Raw genomic sequence first — 23877 nt, 5'->3', positions numbered from 1 at the left:
TGCGCTTCGTTTTGAATGTCCTGAAACAAGCGCGTCCCATGTTTTGCGCGAAAAGTAGTTATAAAATTATACATAATATTCTATTAAATAAATAATTAGTTTTGAGAGGAGGTAATATCCTATACTGAAAAAAGATGACAGAAAAATTACGAAGATACGAGAAAATTGATTTCTTGGGAGAAGGACAGGTTAGTTAATCAGCATCCCTTTTAATGTTATTTATATGTTAATATATTATTTTATTTTAGTTTGCCACCGTTTATAAAGCTAAAGATATCGAAACGTCGAAAATTGTTGCTGTGAAAAAGGTTTGTTCGGGTATTTTTCACGTTAAAGATAAAATAGGAATGATTAAAAATAATTGGAATGATGCATCAGTCAATTTGCAATGATTCTTAGATTAAAGTTGGAAGTCGTGCAGAAGCTAGAGATGGGATAAACAGAACAGCATTGAGAGAAATAAAATTGTTACAAGAAGTGAAGCACGATAATGTGATTGGTTTATTAGGTACGTAATTCTATATCTATTTCAATGAGATGAAATTGTTTATCTTATAATAATTATGTTTTAGATGTTTTTGGTCACAAGTCAAATGTGTCTTTGGTATTTGATTTTATGGATACTGATTTAGAAGTGATTATAAAGGATAGCAACATAGTTTTAACAGCTGCAAATATTAAAGCATACATGATTCAAACTTTGCAAGGTTTAGATTACCTCCACTATAATTGGATACTCCATAGAGATTTGAAACCAAATAATTTATTAGTCAATTCTGAAGGAGTTTTGAAGATCGGTGATTTTGGTTTAGCTAAATTCTTTGGTTCACCGAATAGAATAAATACGCATCAAGTGGTAACAAGATGGTATAGGTCACCTGAATTATTATATGGGGCAAGGCTCTATGGCACTGGAATAGACATGTGGGCAGTTGGTTGTATATTAGCAGAACTTTTGTTACGAGTTCCATTTTTACCTGGTGAATCTGATTTGGATCAGCTCACTAGAATATTTCAGGTACTATGTTTTATCAATTAAAGTTAAAAATGTATGCTGCTTTTTATGGTTTCTTTTTTCACTTTATTTCTACATGAAATTTACAGACATTAGGTACACCCACAGAAGAGACATGGCCAGGAATGACTGAACTACCAGATTTTATTCAATTTAAACCATTTCCTGGGACACCCTTAAAACATATATTCACTGCTGCTGGTGATGATCTCTTAGACTTAATTGCTAGTCTTTTGAATGTAAATCCTTTGGAAAGGTGTACATGTGACCAAGCCCTTCAGATGCCATATTTTAGTAACAAGCCAGCACCAACGCCAGGGCCTAGATTACCACTTCCTACATCAGTGAAACGTCAACCAGAGGAAAAACCTAATCTAAAGAGGAAATTATTAGAATCAATAGATGGTGCTTCGCTTGCGAAAAGATTACAGTTTTAACGATAATTGTAATTAGTTGTTGCAAAAAGCAATTATTGCTGTTTTTGTTATTATTTCTACAATAGATTATTGATATGATATCAAATTGAAAAGGGTACAGAGCCTACAGAGGAACATGCTATTTAATTTATGTGAATGCTTGATGTGTACATGATTTGAGAGCATGGAATATCTCAGTCTGAATATTTACAGTAAAATAATACGATTGTTGTACAAATTTATAAGGTATTTTTATTACATGACTTTTATATAAATGTTCAATATTAAATATGAATAATGTAGTGGATATACAATCCTATAGTGGTTTTGTATATTACGCGAATTACATATCCTCAAAATGTATTCTTTCACTTTATAATAAATCTAGGAAATAGAGATAGGATAGGAATATTACAGGTTGAAATAATAATAATACATTTTTAAAAAATACAACATTATGCTGCATTACTTTTATTAACTTAAAAACTAGTAAGAAACGTTTGATACGTGAACAATTTCGTAACTTGTGAAATATTAAATTCCAGTAGCATAAGAGAAGTGACTCGCTGATAACATAATTATTAAAACTGTAATCGCATTTCGCAGCGTTTCTTTCCTTTTGCAGCAAAGTTAATCGTTCGATTTCATTTCATTTCATAATAAGTACAAACATTACCAAATTTTTCTTGATTCTATTCGACGATTTCCGTCGATACTTTCCTTTGTTTTGGCAAAACTATAGATTATAAACGGTCTTGTTCTCAGTACATTCCCCTCCTACATAAAAAGAATATATTTCCTCCCGATGTCTCATTTTGATGATAATTTTTTATCGCTCATCTCTGTAATGGGCTAACAAATGTTATTTTACGGGTACTGCTCACGACTGATTGTACCTTTTCAATCAGTTTCTATCTAATATTCGTGCATGACTTCAATATACATGTATTCTATTACACATATACATAAAACTAATCAATACTGATAGGTAACAAAAACGTAAATACAATTTAATAAAGATACAAATTATATAAATCTTTATATTAATGCACATATCAACATGAGTTGGCCTACTACCTCTGAACTTGATGAACATGTGTTTCACTTTAGAATAAGTTATAAGAATAGAGTGAATATATCTCGTATTTCATATATATTACATAAAGCTGTAACAAAATTTGTTACATTGTATATGTAGTTACATTAAAAGCACAACTTAAGGCGACATGTGCATTTTAAATACTGAAGCAACATTTAATATTTTTTTCATATAATTTTGTTTAATCCTGACACAGAGGTGCGAAGCTGGGGCTCTATAAATAAAACATGATAATTTTAAGATGTATTAGAAGATTATTGTAGTGGATATACGACTTACATTCGTTTCATACGATATGCTGAAAGATAAAATTAAATCTTGATACTATTAGTGATTAGAATACCAATGCATTAGTCTCCTCTTTCACTTTTGCAATTTTAAAAAATTGGAATGATCATGTAAATACTTACAATTAAATCATTTTTATCTTCAAACGTAAATAGTCTTCTAAAACATTTTAAAATGTATAAATGATAAGTTCATTTTAACATATTGTACTGTGGTCCCTCATATTCAGACTGAACTGTAAGTAATAACTATACATCTTTTTTAATACGTAATCAACGATAATCTCTTCTAAGACTGTATGACCAATGTTTGCCAGGCTTAATTCAATGAGAAAACACAATAATTGTTACCATTATCATTATCAATTGAAATGATAATGCATAAATGTAAATAAAATTTTAGGAGCAAATAAAAAGAAGTATAGTGTCCTATAATTATAATCCTATTGAAAGAAAATTCTACAAAAGAAAAGAAAGATGAGTAACAGATTTTACAGAATTTGATTTTGGACTGTTTCTATAATACTAATACTTTACTATGTTCTTTCTTTTTTACAACATAAATCCTTCCTTTCGTGCAAGTTATTTACATATAGAAAATAATACACTTAAGAAGTAGAGATTTTACTGTACACGATGTAATATACTTAAAGCAATGTTTAGATTTACAAAATTGATATTACACAGAGTGTAGTATAAAACCAGAAAACATTATCTAGAACGATTTACAAAAAGTAAATCGTTGCCTTTGTATCGACGTGTTCATTGAACATACAAATGAGAACCTCTATCGTTTGTGACAGTGTGTCAATACGTAACTGAATATGTTTGAGCGTAAAAATAGTAGATATTGCAGAAACAACTGATTTTCAATCGATTAATTAATACGTTGCTCAACAATATAATCCATTTAAAGTCACCACCGCTTTAAATGTAATACAGTAATGCGATAGACGTAATCGTTTTTTGCGTTTGTACACACCATCCTTCTTAATTGCGCGCACATCGTAAGGAACATTGTATTCGATAACATTTGCATTTTTATTATGCCCTTCTGCATGGCCCTACACATGTAACATGCTCGTAAAACTTTCTTCAATCCAGTAGGGCTCAAATCTTAAGTAGGATGCATTATCGATCAATACACAAAAGTAGGATACTTTACAAACAGTACATAGGACATAGTATGCATATAAATGAAACGAGTGTTTTAAATATTCATATAAATATTAAAGAAATCAAATTTAATCAATTATCATAATCTATTTAAAACGAGAGATATCAAAGTAAGACAATTCGTTATCAATCACATATAATATTTTTATACTTCTTTAATTGTTGAGATATTATTGTCTTATATTAGCATCCCATGAAGAACACGTACTTGAAACTGCTTTAGAAGATTATTTACTGGACATGAAATGCTATGAAGATTTTGACAATTGCACGTATTTGTACAGTACAATTTCTTTGTTCTTTTTTTTTTTTTAAATTATACTATGTCCTAAGCAAATGCTTTTTTTAAAGCAGTAATTGATGCGCAGTCTATAGAGCACATGCAGCAGACAATTTGCTCTCGCACATTGTTTCTAGACATTTGATTCAGTATTTAAAGTAACATATGTAACAACTTATGCAACCAACAACATGTTATGACTACCTTATAATGTTTATCCTCCTTAATTTCTTACTTTTCTTTACATTAAGTCAATATTTACCAAGATCTTTAAACAATATCAGTACATTCTTTAGGAGACAGACAGATTTTCGAATGCTTTCAATTGAAAAGTTTAAAGTAATGTATGGTAAGTTATAAATATTCTAAAAGCTGTGTTTCAGTATGTGATGTACAAATATTTTTGTAAAGTAAAAGTTTAACTGTACAGATAATGCCACTTCATATTATTTAAAAATCATGGTACTTCGATTCTAGGACAAAGACAATATTTGCAAATGAAAATGAAACTATACCCATTCAGGGATTTAAAAATAAGTAATACATACATTATGATATAGCTGTCCGTAATAATAATATCACATCTCTGAATACTACTTAGCAAGAAGTGTTACAAAATAAATGTATATATATAAACAAGTTTAGACGAAAAATATAGGCGGTGCATTTTCTAGGTAACTATGATCTTTCCTCGAGTGTAAAGAAGAATATGTCTATAGCTTCTTAAATATGAACAGCTTAATATGATACATTTTGTTTCCAATGTTTAAGATGATTCCACAGTTTCATTTTGTAAATATTTGTAAAATTATTCTTCAGTCCGTTCGTATCGCTATTTAAAGTTCAACTTTATCATACAAAATTCAATTAATATCTCAATTCTTGATTAGTAAGTTTCACTTTCGAAACGTACAAGTTTTGTTCCAAAATAAACCCAAATACTATTACAAAGAATTCATTGAAACGATAAAATTCTTTACCTTTCTCTTTTTGGACATTCCTGGTTTAGATATATATACATTTCAAAAAGGAGAAGTTAAAAATGCAGCAGTGTCATCATTCGAATTTTGTCTCTGCATCAACGACTTTGGATCGGTACACATATTATTACATAAACGGAGTTTATACATAAATGGTATTTTTTCTGAAAGAAATGAACAAGAAAATTTATAGTACTTAAATAATTCCAGTTAATTAACGTACAACTGATAAAGAAGAGAATGCAACTACATAATATACGCGGTTCTGCGCAAACATAAATGAACGAAACATCATCGCAATGTGAAACACTCTGTGTAGCTTCTTGATTAGGCACAATGTTCGAAAGCAATAAATTCCTATGTTCTGTTTAAATAAAAAAAGTTCTTTGTGGAACACACTTTCCCAATACAGACTATATCTCCCTAAAATTCATTGTAATATTAAAAGTAGAAATACATATTTCATCGTTACTACTGTTCTTTACTTTATTATATTTTATATATATATTATTATGTACATATAAATATACATATATAGATATATAATAATATATATATATGTATATATTCAGTAGTCAGTCCAAGGCAAACATTATCCGCAGTAGTATAATATATAATATAACTACCATTTTCGTATCTTCTTAAATTGTTCTACCTATATATTACTTTCTTTTAAAAAATGTATACTTAACATTTAATATAATATATATATATATATCTCTTTAAAATATGTACAGTCAATGCTATGATACAGTAATTATAATTGTTTCTTATATTCATATTTTATAAAGGCAATTATTATCATAACTATATAAATCTTATTTATATATATATATAGTATATCATGTAAACATGTTTTTACAGCAACCATGTTCATATTAGGACAATATATATTACAAGTAGGGATATTACACGATTTTGACACCTCTCTCTCTCTCTCTCTCTATATATATGTACACAGGGAGTGTCATGATCATACAAATTACATTATGTCTCGTATTGTGTTATAGTTTGATGCCAATTCTGTTTTTTTTTTTTTAAGTAAACAATTATCAATTTATGTAACCAGAAATTGATACATGAAAATGTGAATTCTTTTCTGTAATTATTGTTACCAATTAAGTTATTGTAGTATATGACTGATTACCTATAATTTTGTTGAACTGGCAATTATAGATATTTTTTATTCTTGAACAGTTCCATTGTGACGAAACATTCCGAAGTTTATTCACAAAATTACTTGCAGAGATTCTAAAGATTAATACCATGTACTTATTTATACTATGGAAAATCTAAATTTGAAATCTTAATTCTGAAATATGTAAATGAAACTCTGATAGCTTTAGAGTAACAAGAATAATACTGATAAAATGAGGCCCTTATAATGTTACCTAATAAAAATTATACGAAGTAGAATTGCAAGTATTAAATAAAGCTAGTTTTATCAACCCAATGAATTCAATGAACATATTACAAAACTAATACTAAGAAAATATAGAGAAATTTATAGTATTACTAAACATAGTATTTCTTTGATTTTTGTTTTAGATCGATACAAATACAGAAATATGTTTTAAATATTTCATGTACAATGTTGAAGTCAACATTGGTCATTATTATAGATCTGATTACTTTGTTCATAGTGATAGATTAGTAATGGTAATAGATTAATTTGAACCAATAGCCAAGAGATTGCTTGTATATAGAAAGTAGTAATAGTAATAATTTTATTTTTCAATAGTTTTCAAGATTTTTAAATTTCTCCATTAATCTTCCTTTCCGTTTATGAAGCAAAAATGTATAATCATAAATCAACCTGTGCATTTTTATTTCGTGTGCACTACTTGAAAGTCTGTCAGAGGTTTTTTTATAGCCCAATTAGTTTTTTAAATTTGAGGTCTTTTTCGTTCTAGACTCTTGTTATGTAATAAAAAACCAAATTAAGTTTTCATCAATTAAGCAGATCCTTAAAAAGGATCAATTTTAGTCTGCTATTGAGCAAATCTGATAAAACTTAGATATTGAATGATAAGTTTAAAAATATAAATATATTACTGAATTAGACATGCAATGATCATCATTGCATGGAAATCTGTGTAAGAGTCTAGAACAACAATTGATATAAAAAATGCATCTTATTAGAATGATTTTTAGCTAGCAATTATTTTTGCTGAAAAATGAAATAGTGTACTTCAGTAATTACGAACGTGTAGAATTTCTCACGCAAACCATCGATACCTTATTGTCTCATGAAATTCGATTACATAAAATTTTTATAAGCATCAAATACAAAACTTTGTATTTGAAAAATACAAAACAAGTTGGCAAACATCTTTATCTACTGCGGTATCGTAGACACCGATAATTTTTTCATATTGTGAAGAATGAGAACAAATTGCAAACGGAATAGACCTTGATGTTTTATCATATTTAAGAAACCGATTTGATGTTTAGAAAAAATTTTATGACAGATTTAGAACTATTTTACATAATGCTGCTATTATAGTTTAACAGATCACACATTCAAAGTATGATAGATGGCGGAAAGACTTACAATAACAAATATCCAAATTATAAATTGATGGTATCCAGTGTGTGCGAATTTTTAGATGCATTGTCCTTTGGTGACGTGGTAGCAACACTAACTTGTTTGCTAGTATTGTTCGTGAATGGCATTGAAAACTTAAAATCTGCACCATTTGGCAGCTTCCGCATAATCTTTCCGGAAGTGATGAGCCTGCCGAAACCTTCTTGGTGGGCGAAAGCATAACCAGAGCGAATAGATCGTCGAGTTCGTCTTGTAGAAGGTGTACGAAGTATGTCTTGACTTTGGCGTGAACGCAGCTGTGCCAACCTTTGCTTAAGTCTAACTCTGTCAGACAAAGTTGGCCTAACATCTATGAAGAAGAATCTCCATGACAGTACGGGTATTACCAATATTATACACGAGATGACTGCAGTGAACCAAAATGTTGCTTCGGACATTGCCTAAAATTTTATGCGACAGTATTAATATTATATTTACTTAAAATAAAAATTCTGTAATATAGTTACGTACCATGGTAAGACTACCAACGTAGCTACCGCCTATGACGAAATTATAGAAATAATCTAAAATAAAATACCAGATGAGTGAGCCCCAAACCATAATATGATTAACGATCGTCCAATACGACGTGTCAAGGGCTATTTGGACAGTGACCACTATAACTAATATTGTAGCCACAACACTTCCTAGCAACATGTGATCAGAAAGTACGTAACCTTTTGGCGACACACCATCCTTGTATGTTCCTGTAATTATAAATTTCAGGATATTTCAGGATATTTCAATATCAATTTTGATAAAAGCAATAAAAGTAAATTCAATAAAGTGAGATTAATTAATAGGTGTTGCTTACCGTACGGAACTAAAAATAATACGCAGCTAGCAAAAAAACCGTGTATGGCACTCCAACAGAATTCTTTTTTGTTGAACAGTAAATTTTGCAATCCTGGCGCGTAAAGTTTTGGATACAATAAACTATTCTTATCGTTAACATCTTGATCGAATATACCAACTGCCATTACAGGTAATGACGTATAAAACAGATTGTAGACAGAAATGTACATAGGATCGAATACAGTCTGTAAAAAGAAGGAACATATTAAAATGATTAAAAAACATTTCTCAACGAGTAGCTTATTTAGATGGTGAGAAATCAGAATTATAAACAAGTTCATATTTCAATACTCGACTTCGGAACTAGTTGCTCTACAAAGGAATTTTGTAAATCACATTCGCCTTAAACTCATCATTTTATGTCATTATTAAGGTATAGAGATGTTAAACGATAATAATGATAAAAAGCGTACCTGTGCGCTGAATCCACAGAAAAAGGCAAACCAGATATGGCATAGTGTAAACGCGAAGTTCTTGTAAAAAAAATACCTAAGAAATTTACTCATTCTGTAATATGACCATCTACCATGAACAAGAAGCAGTCTTTCCAAAAACCTAAACTGTCCTATAGAATAATCCGATGCTAACACAGCTTGTAATCCTTCTTGGCCACTGATGCCAACACCGATGTGAGCAGTCTTTATCATTGAAACATCATTGGCTCCATCACCGATTGCTAAAGTCACTGCATTTTTATTTTTCTTTATTAATTCGACAACCATTGCTTTCTGTAAGGGTGTCACTCGACAACATATCACAGCTTTACCTGAGAATTATCGTATCATATATAAAAATTATCGTACGTTATATTGCATAATAATTCATAAGAGAAGAGACAAATATTTGACAAGGTAACTTACATTGGCTTGATACCTCGAGAAAGAGTTGCTCAAGCTGTGGATGCAGTGCATGAACTAAAGAATGCCCGTTAATAACTACAGCGAATCCTGTTGCTTGTTCCATTTCATGTTCATCTTGTTCATCTCTGCTGGGATTGTATTCTGTGTCGCTGCTACATATAGAAAATACAAAATTTAGATGATTTATATGAAGTATAAGAATTACACTAGTGGACTCTTCAATCTTGTAAATTAAATTTCGTTTCTTTCCAATTTACAAAATAAATCGAATACTCAAGGTTCTTATTGTGTATAATACGTAATAAAACATAATATTGAATTACTTGCATTGTAACAAGGGAAATTTGTTTCGTTTCTTCGAATACAAAAATGATGCGCATTAATCGTAAACAATACAAACAGTGCTTCGTATATCGTAGGCTACTGGTATAATAACGTGACATAAGCACCATACTCGTTGTGTTGTTATTATTATCTCTAAGATTAATTTTAAGCATACAGAAAGAGAAGGAGTGAGTATCAAGCACATGGTAATATCATTATCCATTTGGACTAATTAATGTTAAAACAAAATCATAGGATATTGAAAAAGTACAAAATAAAAATGTAATATTCAAGAAAAGACTATTACGTAAACTACTTAAACGTCTACTTTATAAATAGAATGGTCAACAAGCATGAGATAAACGGTTTCAATATCTTCTCAATTTTTTAAACCAAAAGAAATGATAGAAAAAAGATGGAGAATATTTGAGGAGAGTTCAACAATTCTATATGTATAATCATTTTTAAATCTGCATGCAAATGTACATTTGATTTCAATATTTTAACAGATAATTTTATCTGATTTAAATTCTAAAAGAATTATCTGCATTGTATGCATAATATATTGAAGCAAAGTGAGGTAGTAGTATAATGTACAAAATTATTACTATCTTTACAATCTCATGGAAGTGCATGCTACAGTGTATTTAAATTATTCGATATTTCAAAAATGCATACTCTGTGATCGAGAATATAATTTTTACAAGATAATAACGTTGCCATATCTTGAATTTTAAATTTCAATATTTTGATGTGACGTCAAAGACATGGAACTAAATCCAAAGTATTCATAAATTCTTAGGCATGGCCAGAGACAAAGAAAGCGTTACACAGAACATGATGCCACATTCAATATGAAAGAGAAATTTTTAAAATGAATGCGTTAATTAGTCAGAAATAAGTATGGAAAAGGTTAATGGTTGTACTCCGTCTCTTTCATGTGCCTGACCTTTCCTTGTCCCACCTGAATGTGACAACGGAGAGTGTCGGTCGATTTTGATGGCTGGAGGTCGTTTTGATAGTTTCCAAATACCGCGATAGTTGATTTTCAACGCCATCGTAAGTAGTAGCGTCCACTATAAAAACATCTGTAAGGTCGTCTGTTAGCAACTGGCAGGAGTAGCCGATATTAATAGCCGTTTCTGTGTGCAGAAATAAATAATATAAAAATCTCTTAGATTCAATGACATTTGTATGATAAGTACATTGATGTTAACTCTCTATAACTTCAAAACATTTTCATGCATTTTTACCTTGTTTGTCGCCAGTTAATACCCAGATCTTGATGCCAGCAAGACCTAAATTAGCGATAGTTTGAGGTACACCGTCCTGTAATTTATCTTCGATAGCGGTTGCTCCCAATAAAGTCATATCTTTCTCTATTTCTTCGTAGATCGCGTCTAATTTGTCGTCCCTATTTTCCTGACTCAATGCAGCTTCTTGGTGACGTTGTTTCCAATCATTGAAAAATTGTTCATCCAAATCTCTGACCGAAAGGCACAGTGTCCTCAATCCTTCGCCCGCGAATTTATTCAGGTGCTCCAATGTTTTTGCCATGATTTCTTCGCTACCGTTTTTCAATCGTTCATATATAACATTGTCTGCCCCTTTGCAGTAAAGCCTGAGGTGCCCGTCTCTCCTCAAAATCACAGACATTCGTTTTCTAACGTTATTGAAATCTAGGATGCAAAGCAATTCGTATATTTCGCGTTTCCCCATTACTTCGATCGTTATACTATTCGGAGATCTTTCTTTGAATACGAAACCAAAGTTTCTAGCGGCGGATACGAGGGCAGCCTCGTCTGGCGACTGTGCTTGATATTCTAGCTTTCCATTCTTCTCCTCTGGCATAACAGTATGACAAAGTGCTAACAATCGAAAGAAACTATGAACGTCTTCATTGTCTCGCTTTACAGCTTCTAGTAACGCAGAATCATAGAACTTGAAATCTGGTTCGTAATCCTTGTTAAACGAGAAATCCAATGGAGGCATTGTCTGTAAACATACATCGAATGTTAATTTAAAAGTCAATCTATTATTGAATACTGTAATAATGTTAATGGTAAACAAGAGAAGACATACAGAAATGAAATCACTAGTAAAGAAGTTAGAGTAAATACCTTTGCTTCCATATAAATAGATTTATTGTAAGTCAGCGGGCACATGACACATTATAATTAAAAAATTCCTTCCAAAAAGCATTGAAAAAATTAAGTTTGTCAATCTAAGAAGCTTGGAAATAATTCAGTCTACTTACAGACAAGTAAGAAGAAAACTATGTAACATATGTGTAGCATAGTGGAGAGTGTAAGGGAAGTTCTAAAGCAGAAGCATGCAAGTATGTTTAGAAAACATTAAGTGGACATAGTGGAATTAGTACTGCCCCAACAGAGTGAGATATGTAACTAATTATAATAGCAAAGCATAGGAAATAACAGATAATGTAGACAGGAGCAGATTGTACAGGATGGTCTTCGTTTTTTGAAGAAGTATGTACGTTAATTATTAACATGCGTACTGAAAATCTGTGTGGAATTATTGGACTCCCATTGATGCCTCGTTCTGGAATTATATTGGATATCCTGTCCACGTGTTCCAGTAGACGTACGTTCGGACCACTTAATGGTGTATAAACTTGAACAAATTCTTGTCCATTTTTCCATCGCATCGTAGGTGTTCGGGCAGCTTTGTCCGTCTACATGCAGCACACACATGCTAAGTGATGTACATGAAAACTTATGCAAAATATGGCCAAACTGTGAAATGATTCTGTAGTTTTGATTTTGTTATCAAGAAATAATTATTAAATCGTCAATATTTCTTCTTCGCTACAACGATCTGACTACACACACATGATGAGTGAAATATACATACTATTAATATACACTTTCTTGATAACAAAAGTGAAATGAATGAAATTGATGGTATTGAATGCTAATGGTGTAAACCTATTCAATATAAATGTTTGTAACTTAAAGATGAAACAAAATAAATGTACTTAAGTAAAAAATTTCTTTAAAGGATAAACTTGGTTTTCTAAATCAATAAATTATCTGTATTTCTTGATGTAAAATATGTACATGATAGAGAAAATCAAATCGTATAGATGCAAATGAACATTGTAATCGCAATCAATTTTCGTTGCAATAATAACACAGAACTGAACTCCAAAATGAAATGGTACATTTACAAAATATTAAAAGCTATAGAAAAATATACGATGAACTTTATCGTACAGCAAACGGTCTAGTGATAACGTACCCCAACATTCAGCATCGAGAGTCTGGTTAGAAACAGAGGGATAAACAGACTCACCTCGCTCAAATCGATGACTTCCCCAGTAACTTCGTCAATAACGTCCCCGTAACATTTCCCCGCCACAGAACACTTGTTAAAAGTCATAATATTCTGCGTGAGTGTTCCGGTTTTATCGGAAAATATATATTCTATCTGTCCCAACTCCTCGTTTAACGTAGTAGTCCTTGCCTTAGCGTGTGTATTCGTAGGTGCATAGTACATCTCTTCGTCCCAATTAATTAAGAACGACTGAACGAATCTGATAACTTCGACACTCACATACAAACTGATTGGCACCACCGTGTTCAACACGATCGCATAGGAAAAGAACACAAGCAGAGCGATCACTGTGGCACCACCCATAGGCTCGCTAGGTACCAACGAGTCCCATGGTAAATACACTTGGAAATAACGGCCCACTAGACTTTCCCAAATACCACAGCCAATCATACAGAACAAACACATGGAAAGTAAAAAGAACACTATTCCAATTATGAGAAGATTCAGCAGCCTATCTATAGAGGTCCTCTTAAATTTGGTCTTCCCTGAGTTTTGCATCAATTTGGTATCCTTGCCTGCAAAGATGACCACACCGTAGCACCACTGCGTGTTCCTTAGCACACAGCCACGTAATATTATTTTGTCGTTGTCCAATGCGTATCTGTAATACACAAAAAATAGTCCGTTGCAACACATGTGTGCTACTGTGATCGAAGTGGTGAAAAATGAGCGAAGCTAAGGGAGACATGCACTTACTTCCGTCCCTTCCACGTAAGTGTACCATCAAATTTATTTAGCAAATTATTAGGAGTTTCGCAAACAATTTCCCCATCAAACTGACCGATCAATTCGTGGTTGTCCATCATTTCGGCAGTTTCGGCTAGACATTGCCGACACTTCAAATTCGTCTCCCTGGAATAATCAATCGCCATGGTAAACGTTTTCATTTTCCAAGGATACTCGAGGAATAAAACTTGAAGAAGTACTAACCCATCCAATTCCGCGGTTTCAATGTAACAAAGACCATTTGGCTCACTAGTTGATAAAAGGAGGACGTCGGCTGCAACGAATTGATCATTTTCCATTCTGATTACATCCCCTACTTGGACTTGCGACCATTTCTCTTCACGAAGACTAGTGCCTCGCAGGGTTTGAGATTTTCGATTGTTCACCTGTGAGTCGCTGCTGTGCCGTTGCTGGAAGTCGTCGAATGTGTTCGTGAGTTAAATTACAATGCAGAATTGTGTCGATATAAAAAATAGATATAGACATATTTAGCACAAAGGGTTCTGTAATTCGTGGTCTCATTAAAAAGGTAAATGATACGTAGAAATTACAGAACACCTCGTTTCTTAAAAGTGTTGCATAATTTTTTTTTTATGAACTTACAAAATCGTCGTAAGCATCTTTGATGGCAGTGAGCATGAGCACCCCTATAAGGGGTATGGCTGTAGTGATGGGGGTCAAGGAAGAGATAGCGGGGATTATCTGAAGCACCAGCAGGCATAGGAAGTAAAAGTTAGCGAGCCGCTGAAATTGCTCGAATAAATTTAACGGTAGGAACGTCAAAACTGTATACTTGGACGTTTTGATGTAGTTGTTCTGGAAAGAAGAGAGAAAAATAAGATTGTCATTATCGAAGGATATTTCGTTACATTTTAATTAACGTGTCGAATAGAAATCATGGAAATGCATTTTAATCTTACCGCGTAATTAAACTGTGAGTTGAACTCGCGATTATTCGCGCGAATTCTCCTCTCCGTTTCTGAAAAAGAGAAAAACAGTAAAAAGTATTATACTGTAATAATAATGAGATTTAATTGTTACGCACACGTTCATGCATTAAAATAAAACGCAATCAATGATTCTCATTACAGAGTATTCTTAATTCTAATGAAGTTTTTCGTATTTTCACGCTTATTTACTTCTTCGTATTTTTCAATTTCCCTTTTCCCTGATAAAGTATTAATACTTCATATTATGTGGACAACGCGTTGGAGCAATTACTATTGAGCACTTTGCTGTTAGGATATGACAGGATATACCTAGCTACGAAAAATACGGGAAGTATTAATTAAGTATTACGTATAAAGGAAATAGTTATGCAGTGTCCCTGCAAATTAAATAGGAGTGTACATTGTCCTATTAGTGATTGAATAATGCCACTCTCTTGATTTTTTTCATTTTAAGTATCACCAAGAAATATTACAATGCTTCGACATCACGTGTATTCGAACAATTAAAATTAGGTAAACAAAAGCCTCAGTCCTAAAAAATGGTAAAACAAACTCGTTCGCGAGTACACGTACCAATATGGTCAGTTGAGTTATGTAACGAGGCTCGCATTTTACACACAAAATAGATTACAAGATTATACAGGAATACTCTGGGATGACAACTATTTAATGCGCTGTAATTTTTGCCCAACGCCTCTTGTATTATCGTAAACGTGTTGCCTAAATGGACGCTGAAATACAGTCGCGCAATTCTACGTTTACAAATGATACAATCTGCAACAATGACGACAAATTTTCCTATGCAATCGACTATTACGTAAGCGACAAGTCGTTCTCCGTAAATAATGTCTTTGAGACATTGCTCAGACTTTTGCAACGAGAGTTATTAATGTGTTCTCTGCCTTAGTGCGTTCTGGAAACTTTCACAGATGAAGTTGCATTTTAGCTACCCTTGGTCAATATACCGCCTCTCTTTAGGTAAATAAACAATGTAGCAAAGGGGTCAAGTTGGGGTGCTCAATGTCAGCGGAGGATCCTAAGTTATCTGACTTCAATACTTCAGGAAGAGTGAACCTCGCTTGTCTTGTGGCGTGAAGTGTAAAATTATGTATGTCAAGTATACATGACACTGACGTGTCGTGAGAAATTCAAAAGTCACGGACACGTAATATTGGTTTCTAGCATTGTAATTAGCCTCATTAGAGGTCTGAGCAATTACTGATTAGAAAGTATTTTTAAAATATGTATTTCGATACCAAAGCTGATAGTACATATGGTTAAGTTGACTGTAGGTATCTAAAGAGATACATATTTGAGGCTTTTAAAAGTCAAATTGGCCAATTCTAGTTTTTATCAAATTTTCAATTCCATCGTTCGAATTAATGGCTAACTTTAAAAAAATTCTAAAAAATTTACTTGCAGAATTACCGTAAAGTGGAGCAAATAGAAACATAACTCTAGGTGACAATAAATACTATTTACCCAACTCATCCTACTTTATGATACATGTACAGGGTGATTAGTTTATCTGGAAACCCTCTGAGTGTTGGCAGCACTTATTGTAACTGCTATTAGCATTGTAAGTGCCAACACTCATTAGATGGTTTCCAGGTAAACTGATTACCTTGCAGTATTATAAAGTAATAAAATTCTACGTGACGAATTTAAAATTTTTAGCCAAGAATGAATAAATTTTAAAATACACAATTTATTGCACCACTAGTTTCAATACTTTTTCATCAATTGAGTGAATCAGTTCAGAGCGGTTTATTTCACAGTAAAAAGTAAGAATTAAAAAACACTACTCCAAATACTCAGAGTTACATATTCTTCGACTACGAAATAAATTCCTACTTCCGCAGCAAAAAAGCTCTCCCCCAAATGAATTCTAGCAATCCAACTTCCATCACATTCGAAGAGCCCACTAAATCCGAGAGCTATCCTTCGACAGCTCCCCCGAAGAGAGCATCGAAGGAGCCGACGAAGGCGGCAGCTTCCGCTGATGGAAGCTCGATTCTTTCATCGAGCGTAGGATAGACGTCTCCCTTAATTGAAAGCCATCCCCTAGATCGATAGCTGCCGGAGCGTGATGGGATCGCGACGGGACTCACCGCTGGAAAAAAAGGACGTGCTACGGCCGATGCACTCGGTGGCGGGGGGTGAATTCGGCGGCGCCGAGGACGAAGAGGACGCGGCGGTGGCCGAGCGGTACCTGGTGCCTTTCCAAATCACCAACTTCCCAAGCACCGTGAGCAACGACTCTCGGAGGGTGTTGTGCCTGCTGGCGCCGCCCAGGCTGCTGGACGAGTCCCTCTTCGAGCATTCGCCGACCGCCTCGACCTCGTCCGACGACGAGGGCAGGTTCACCACCGTGTGCGCCTGCTGGCTGTAGCCCCCCGGCGGCGGGTCGAGAGGCAGTTGCTGCAGCTGCAGCTGCTGCTTGTTCCTCGTTTTCCGCCGTTTCTTCTTCTTCTTCCGCGTGCCCGCGTTCTCCTCGTCGTTGCAGACGGACGTCGCGGTCGTCGATCCCTTCCGGCTGTCCTCCGCGTCCGATTTCGCCGCGGTGCACGCCGCCGATGAGACTTTGTCGGCCTCGTCGCAGTCCTTCGCCTTTTGGTCGATCACACGACAGCAATGCGTTAGAGACGTCGCGGTGGAACGGTGTTAACGATTGGTCGAGGACACGCCGTTTGGCACGAGGAACGCGCCTTTTTTTTTGTTACTCCCTGTGCACCTTTCTTTCTTTTTCTTTTTTTAAATACTAATTGCAAGTCTTTAGAGACCTGACGGTACTGGTCGTTTGCTGTTTTATGTCAGTCTCGTTTATTTGTGGAGGTTGTTTCTTGTAGTATCTGGGTCGTGGGGTGTCGAGGGATGATTGTGATTAGAGTAGAATGGTTTTGATGTTGATTTTAATATTGTGGTTGTAAGGGGAATTTAGAATTTGAATAGAGAATGGTTTCTACGAAGACAGATGAGGAATGAATCCTTGGATATGGAATCGTTTTCAGGCATACCAGTGACAGTAAAGTTATGCAGTAGAACCCCTTAATCAGGTCTCAACTGAATCGGTGAGTTGAAGAACAGTAGGTGCAGGTCCAAAAAATACAGTTTGAGATATTTGATTTCAACGCGTGGCTCTGTGTATTTTGCGTATCTAGAGCTCACAGCCAGTGTATTAAATCCCCTTATTTTCTGTGTGATTTAATACAGTTCAACTCTGGGCTCCAGATATAGTCTTCAGATTATTTGAAAATAATTAATTTTGGTGTTGTACTCTCTTTTAACCCACCGATTCTATTATCCACAGTTTTCGTTATTAGGGATTAATACTATGCAGCGTAATAACAATAAGAGTTCATCAACAGGGTATTTTAAGTTTGACACTTGCGTTGAGGCAATTAATCGAGGTCCAATTGCATATTATTCTCTACAGATTACTGGAAATCAGAGACAGTACGATTAATAATAATACCAACTATTTTTAAGTTTTCGTTTTTTCCTCATTTCCACGACAAAATAAAGGAATAAACATTGAAAAACATAGATTTACGTATGCATATATTGATTAGATTTACTTGGGGACACGATAGCCTACATGCTAATTACCTACATCTTATTTACTTCTGCTGAGTACAATAATACTTAAAAGTTCGACAAATTTCCACTCTAACAAATTTGACAGTCATAAATATTAAAGAAACCAATCAAACTCACTCATCTCGTAGAATACGCAGAATTTACTTGACCGAACTGCAATGAAAAACGAACTGACCCTCAGTTAAGGCAATCCAATAACCACCTGGTCCATTGAAGGGACAGAATCGTTTCTATTCGTAAAACGACCCAAGAGAAACATGTGCATCGGATTTCAATTGAACAAGTCAGCAGCAACGTACCGTATACATACGTCCGTTCTATGTGCATGAAACTATTGATTGGCTTCTACCTTCTGTATATTCTAGCGATGGCGCGTTATACTTCGCGCTTATGCGACGGGTATAGAAAAATGATTAAATACCATCGATGCTCCAGAAAGTGTGCATGCGTATGGTTTGTAATCGTCGGGAAAACTGGTGCAAAAGTATGGACGGGTAGAATGGTTGCTTGCGCCGCGAAAATGTGTCACGGACACGACGCGACAGACTTTTCCGGCGTCTGCAATAAAGCTGCGATACGCAGATGACCGTAAAGTCGAGTGCCTATAATGGATCTTCATTGTATTATACGGCTCCGTTCGCGTGGACACGTTTAACGACGTTTATCGAGAATAGTACACAGTACGTCGTCGACCATCGACAGTTTGCAATGCTCGACACTGTCAGGGGACTCGGGCTTCTGGAAAATTAGAGGAATAATCGAATATTCCGGTACCCATCGATCATAAATGAAATTAGACGGAACCTCTGTAGTATCTGTAATTAACTGAGCAACGGTTCCTCCTTAATTTATTATATTTATGTACATAGATTTTACGGTAATTATACATAACTAAGAGACTACCATTAGACTGAATTTCAGAGATTACCGATCAGCGTGAATTTTTCGGTGATATCAAGGAAATTTAAATTCGTTGGGAAAGTTGAAAAGTAAAATAAAATTAAAACTTGAAAAGTATTGAAGTATGCGAAAGCTGTGCTTGACTATACAAGTAATAAGAATAGACGTAATTTGAATGATAAAAGGATTTAATATAATAATGAACTTTCTAATAACTTGAATATCTTGATATGTCTGTTAAAGTTGGACCATTTTCATACAACTCTTGTTTTAAATTTGAAAGCCAATGAATTAATACATTGAATGCAGCAACATATTTACTGAATATTGAACCCAGGCGTTGGAGATTTGAAAGCACTCCAGTCTCAATAAGTTAATAAATTATTTGTCTGGTTATAACCTTTAAATTATTTTAAAATACAAAATTGAAATAAATATTGTGAACATAATTGCTCAATCATTAGTAGAAACATCATTATGCATTAAAAATATTTTTGTTTGAGGTTATGCTTGACCATTCTCGTACAATTCATCAAGAATGGCTCATTACCCTCGTTTTTTCTCCTTAATTATTTTTTATTCTTGCAAGTTGGTTCCATGATACACGTATTATGCACGTGCACCAGATTGAACTTGCGTGAAAAGTGGCGAGAAACGAATTTTCTCCTTGCACATTCCCACGAGGGAATCGAACCGAGGATCTTTACTTTACTACACCAAACACCCTACCACCTGAGCTATTTTGTTTTCATTCCTTTATGGTGTATAAAATCACTATTCATCGTTACGTCGTCATTCTTCGTTTTCCAATATCTCTCTGATCGTATGCAAATTAACGTTGCATCAGAAAATAAGTCCGAAAATTATCTAATGGCACATAAGGATTCCACCAGCGCAGCAATTTGTATCTTCATTAATCGGATTCCAACGATTACCTTGAACATTGCTCTATATACGGTTAGTGCACATGGTCACGCTGGCACATATTTGTTAGTTCGTTTACAAAAACCACATCAGATGAACTTGATCATCGTTTCTATAATTATTTCAACTTTTTTAAATGATATTTAAAAGTTTCCATGATGATCATTAGTGGTGTATGTACATATTCTCGATTGAGAAATTTTTAGAGGGATATTAAGACTGACATGTCGTGGAAATGAGTGCACATAAATATACGAAATTTCAACGAACCGCTAATTACAGATTCATGCCATGAATCATTAACTTGTTAACCGAGGAATTAATTTTTGTTCAACTCGTTTCACGATGGGGATGGACTTCTTTCCTTCACAGTGAGAAGTTATATTACCACGCCTAAAGTAATAAACGAAAATCGCTTTGCACTTGTTACTTTTAAAAACGAAATATTTCCCGGTTAACAGGTCAAGGTGAACTTTCATTTCTCAGTATACAGGGACTTCAAATAGCTTACGAGGAATTAATTATATAATATTTACATACATACTATTTATAATTCTTTGAATGTGGAAGTCTGCAGGAAAGTGAATCAGTAGAAAATGAGTATAATCTAAATACGAATTGAGGTTCAGACAATTTTTTAAGCCTCTGAAGTTGTAAGCTTCTAATACAAAAGAGATATAGAATTTTCTCCTTTCTATTTTCTTACAAGAAATAAATATCTTTCAATAATTTAGAAATACGTAGCTGGTGAATGTCAGATTCATCCTCAATAATTTTTATTGTATTTTCCATTTTCCCGTCGCAAACCGAAGTACATATACATATATATACATATACATATATGTACATATACATATATGTACTTCGTTCAGCCGTACTACAAATAAGAGTTTCGTCCGCGTCGAGAAAATTGCAAGCCACGATTAACAGATTCTGAGGCAGCTCTGATGTATCTTCCTGTTCACTTATCCTTGTGACGTTACTTTCGATATTTCTCATCTGAACAGGAGACCCGAGGCAACCGTGTCCTCGTACCTCGTGTAAGTACGTACGTAAATACAAGTAATACGACGGAAATTTATGGGACTTTGGTGGCAAAGCACGTGAACACCTAGCTTCGTATAGAAAACAACGAAGAGATAGAAGTAATGTTTACATGCCAGATACTCCTATCAGTATTCGCTCGTGCACGATGAAACTCATTTAACTTCGATGAAACGAATCTGGTAGCGAACCCTATACCTCGACGTTCAAAAGTCCCTTTATATCGCGTAAAAGTTAAGCGTGGTATTAATGGGTCGCGTATCTGAAGAGTAAATCATTCGTAATTTTAATTTTATTTAATAAATTGGCGTGCACAGGGAACCACGTGAAAGGCGCATTGATCGTCAAACGGCACATGAGAGCCAGCGAACGGAAATCCAGTGGAGATATTGAAAAACGTGTAAGCCTTTACCGTACAGAAGAATGCGTTCCAACTACCCTCGAAAGTAATATTAAATTCGTTCATCGATTACTGCGAATGTACTTGGCTTTCAGGAATTCTCCAGTTATACGTACGGAGTCTGACCTCGTGACGTGGCTAAGAAGATTCCTTATTCAAGAATAAGTTGAAAATTCAAATCAGAAATATTTCATATAGACTTCGTCTAAAAATTTGTACAATTTGTAGATTCCACATTTTGGAGTACAGATAACATCAAACTAATTAGCCTACCTGAACGCCACGCGTTCGTGGATTTGGCCAAAGTAGCGGGAATACCAAATACAATCCAATTTCGTTAAAAAAATTTCATTTCATATTCTAAACTTATTTTCATCCAAGGAATCACTCGCTTCATTAATCGTACCATTCTGTGTTTAATACGAAAGTTATTTTCCTAGCAATTTTCAAAAGCAAAATAGACTCATAAAATTTATTTATCGAGGTCTTAATCGTAAAACTCGAAGGTACATTACTGAAAAAACATGTTCACGCGAGAATGTCATATACTTTGATAGCTCCTAAGAGCAACCGTAATCTCATAGTGCCAAAGACTATTATACACTCTCGCCATCATACTAAACAGGCTCGGACGTCCAGCATATTTCCCCGTGTACTTCGACTTCCGTTCGTGTCCTCGAGAGTATTGGAGGACTCACCTCGAAAACCTCGAGTTCCAGCGTGTCAACCTCGACGCTCATCGTCTATCCTACGCAAACTATAAACCTTCTATAAGGCCAACCTCTTCTTCCTCGTGGCACTTTGCCCGTGCCGACGAGACGATCTCTGCCTCGCCTCTTACATATTTCCACCTGGATCCCTCCTCTTCTTCGTCCTCGCGAATCATTGCAGGTGCAGGACGGCATTAGCCCGTTATCTCTACCTTCGTTGGACGACGATGCCTTTTTACTGCCGTGTTTCCACTGATCCTCGACAGGCTGCTCTCTTCGATCGGCATTTTTCTTTCGATACCATCTACCTATCCTATTACTGCTCGCGTTAATCCACAGTCCGTTGACTAACGTCGACAATTCGATCGTCCTACTCTAGCGCGTCTTTCAAGGTTTTCATTCAAGTATCGACGAATCGGCCAGACCTCGCCCGAGTTGTTTGAAGTTGCTGCTTATGGGGTCACAGCGTGGTTCTAGTGTCTTCAATCTTCGACCATGAGCGAGGAATTCTTTGATTTCGATCGTGACAGGCGAGAGTACCGAGACAATGCAACCGAAATGCAGTTTCGGGGCATTTGAGATCGTTGAAGGGGAGCACCGTGAATAAGCAGGACTTCTGAAAGCTGCTCAGTGCTGGTGGAAGCTTCTTTGCGGTTCAGGGGGGTTTCTGTAAAGAAATCGTCGCGGCCATGTGAACCTGCCGACAGTGGGGAGGATTTTGTTTATTTTTGACACGCGCTTCTAAATGCAATCGCTGGAAGCAGGCGATAGCAGCAACATTCCTATATCTTTTATCTGCTGGTATAGAAAAATAAAGACTGCTGTTGCTGTCGTCTATTTCCAGCGATTGCATCCCAGCTTATTTCGGTCTTAAGATTCGATCGTCAGTACATGGAGGAAATTAGGAAGCGATTTGTAGAATTGGTTCGCTAAACGTTTGCACTAAAATTGGATCGTCTTCGATCGTGCGCGATACTTCGAAATGCAGAGTAAAAAATACCGAGTTATTCTGGTCTCAGACAACATGCATGTTATTAAACCATTGACTCTGGTGCGTCTTTACTTTCGTTCGAGTTAAAAACGTGCACAGCCGCGATCTTTTTTTCTTGCTTCACAGTCGGGCAAGAGCGGCTCTTATCGTTAGCGAATTCGAACGAGAATAATCGCTGTTGTTTCGGCTACTTGAAACGGAACCGAGCGTTCTGTATTGAATACCAAGCAACGTTTTCCAATAAAAAAATTCGATCAATTTATCTTAGGGAAATTTAATTATCGTCGACGGCTGATCCCGGATTGGATTATTAATAATATCAATCGAATATAGGGAGAAAATGAAAACACAAATGCTGGCAACTTTCACACACGGAGGCGATGCTTGTGTACGGTC

The 23877-nt window shown here is 34.8% G+C and overlaps 2 protein-coding genes across 3 annotated transcripts; one reads left to right on the top strand and one right to left on the bottom strand.

Moving 5' to 3' along the window:
• Cdk7 (Cyclin-dependent kinase 7) lies at positions 1-1749 on the top strand. Its single transcript, XM_076393077.1, has 5 exons — positions 1-188; positions 249-308; positions 400-508; positions 573-1018; positions 1105-1749. The coding sequence occupies exons 1-5, from the start codon at positions 135-137 to the stop codon at positions 1450-1452; spliced, it is 1017 nt and encodes a 338-aa protein (XP_076249192.1). The 5' UTR covers positions 1-134; the 3' UTR covers positions 1453-1749.
• Positions 1750-3433: 1684 nt separating this feature from the next.
• On the bottom strand, positions 3434-22609 carry Atp8b (ATPase phospholipid transporting 8B). 2 transcript variants are annotated; one of them, XM_076393075.1, is made up of 15 exons: positions 22479-22609; positions 17024-17522; positions 14883-14941; positions 14566-14778; positions 14167-14372; positions 13933-14088; positions 13195-13837; positions 11133-11874; positions 10829-11021; positions 9556-9707; positions 9109-9461; positions 8655-8880; positions 8312-8547; positions 7808-8241; positions 3434-5417 (listed from the first exon to the last, which is right to left on the bottom strand). In XM_076393075.1, the coding sequence occupies exons 1-14, from the start codon at positions 22518-22520 to the stop codon at positions 7825-7827; spliced, it is 4137 nt and encodes a 1378-aa protein (XP_076249190.1). In that variant the 5' UTR covers positions 22521-22609; the 3' UTR covers positions 3434-5417; positions 7808-7824. The 2 variants fall into 2 exon arrangements, with proteins under 2 accessions (XP_076249190.1, XP_076249191.1); XM_076393076.1 differs by lacking the exon at positions 3434-5417 and having other exon boundaries at positions 6694-8241; positions 10844-11021.
• Between the last annotated feature and the right edge of the window lie 1268 nt (positions 22610-23877).

Source organism: Calliopsis andreniformis, chromosome 3 (genome assembly GCF_051401765.1).
Source record: "Calliopsis andreniformis isolate RMS-2024a chromosome 3, iyCalAndr_principal, whole genome shotgun sequence".
Lineage (NCBI taxonomy): Eukaryota > Metazoa > Arthropoda > Insecta > Hymenoptera > Andrenidae > Calliopsis > Calliopsis andreniformis.
Note: the sequence above shows the minus strand (reverse complement) of the source record. Positions and strands in the feature narration are given on the sequence as shown.

What these genes read in the sequence shown, in the direction of transcription:
- Cdk7 (XM_076393077.1), top strand. Translation starts at nt 135, where the DNA reads ATGACAGAAAAATTACGAAGATACGAGAAAATTGATTTCTTGGGAGAA. An exon ending in TAATGTGATTGGTTTATTAG is followed by an intron (nt 509 to 572) that starts GTACGTAATTCT and finishes ATTATGTTTTAG; the next exon opens with ATGTTTTTGGTCACAAGTCA. An exon ending in AGCTCACTAGAATATTTCAG is followed by an intron (nt 1,019 to 1,104) that starts GTACTATGTTTT and finishes TGAAATTTACAG; the next exon opens with ACATTAGGTACACCCACAGA.
- Atp8b (XM_076393075.1), bottom strand. Translation starts at nt 22,520, where the DNA reads ATGAGCGTCGAGGTTGACACGCTGGAACTCGAGGTTTTCGAG. An exon ending in GAAACCGCGGAATTGGATGG is followed by an intron (nt 14,089 to 14,166) that starts GTTAGTACTTCT and finishes TGATTATTCCAG; the next exon opens with GGAGACGAATTTGAAGTGTC. An exon ending in AAGTCATCGATTTGAGCGAG is followed by an intron (nt 11,875 to 13,194) that starts GTGAGTCTGTTT and finishes GTATGTTTACAG; the next exon opens with ACAATGCCTCCATTGGATTT.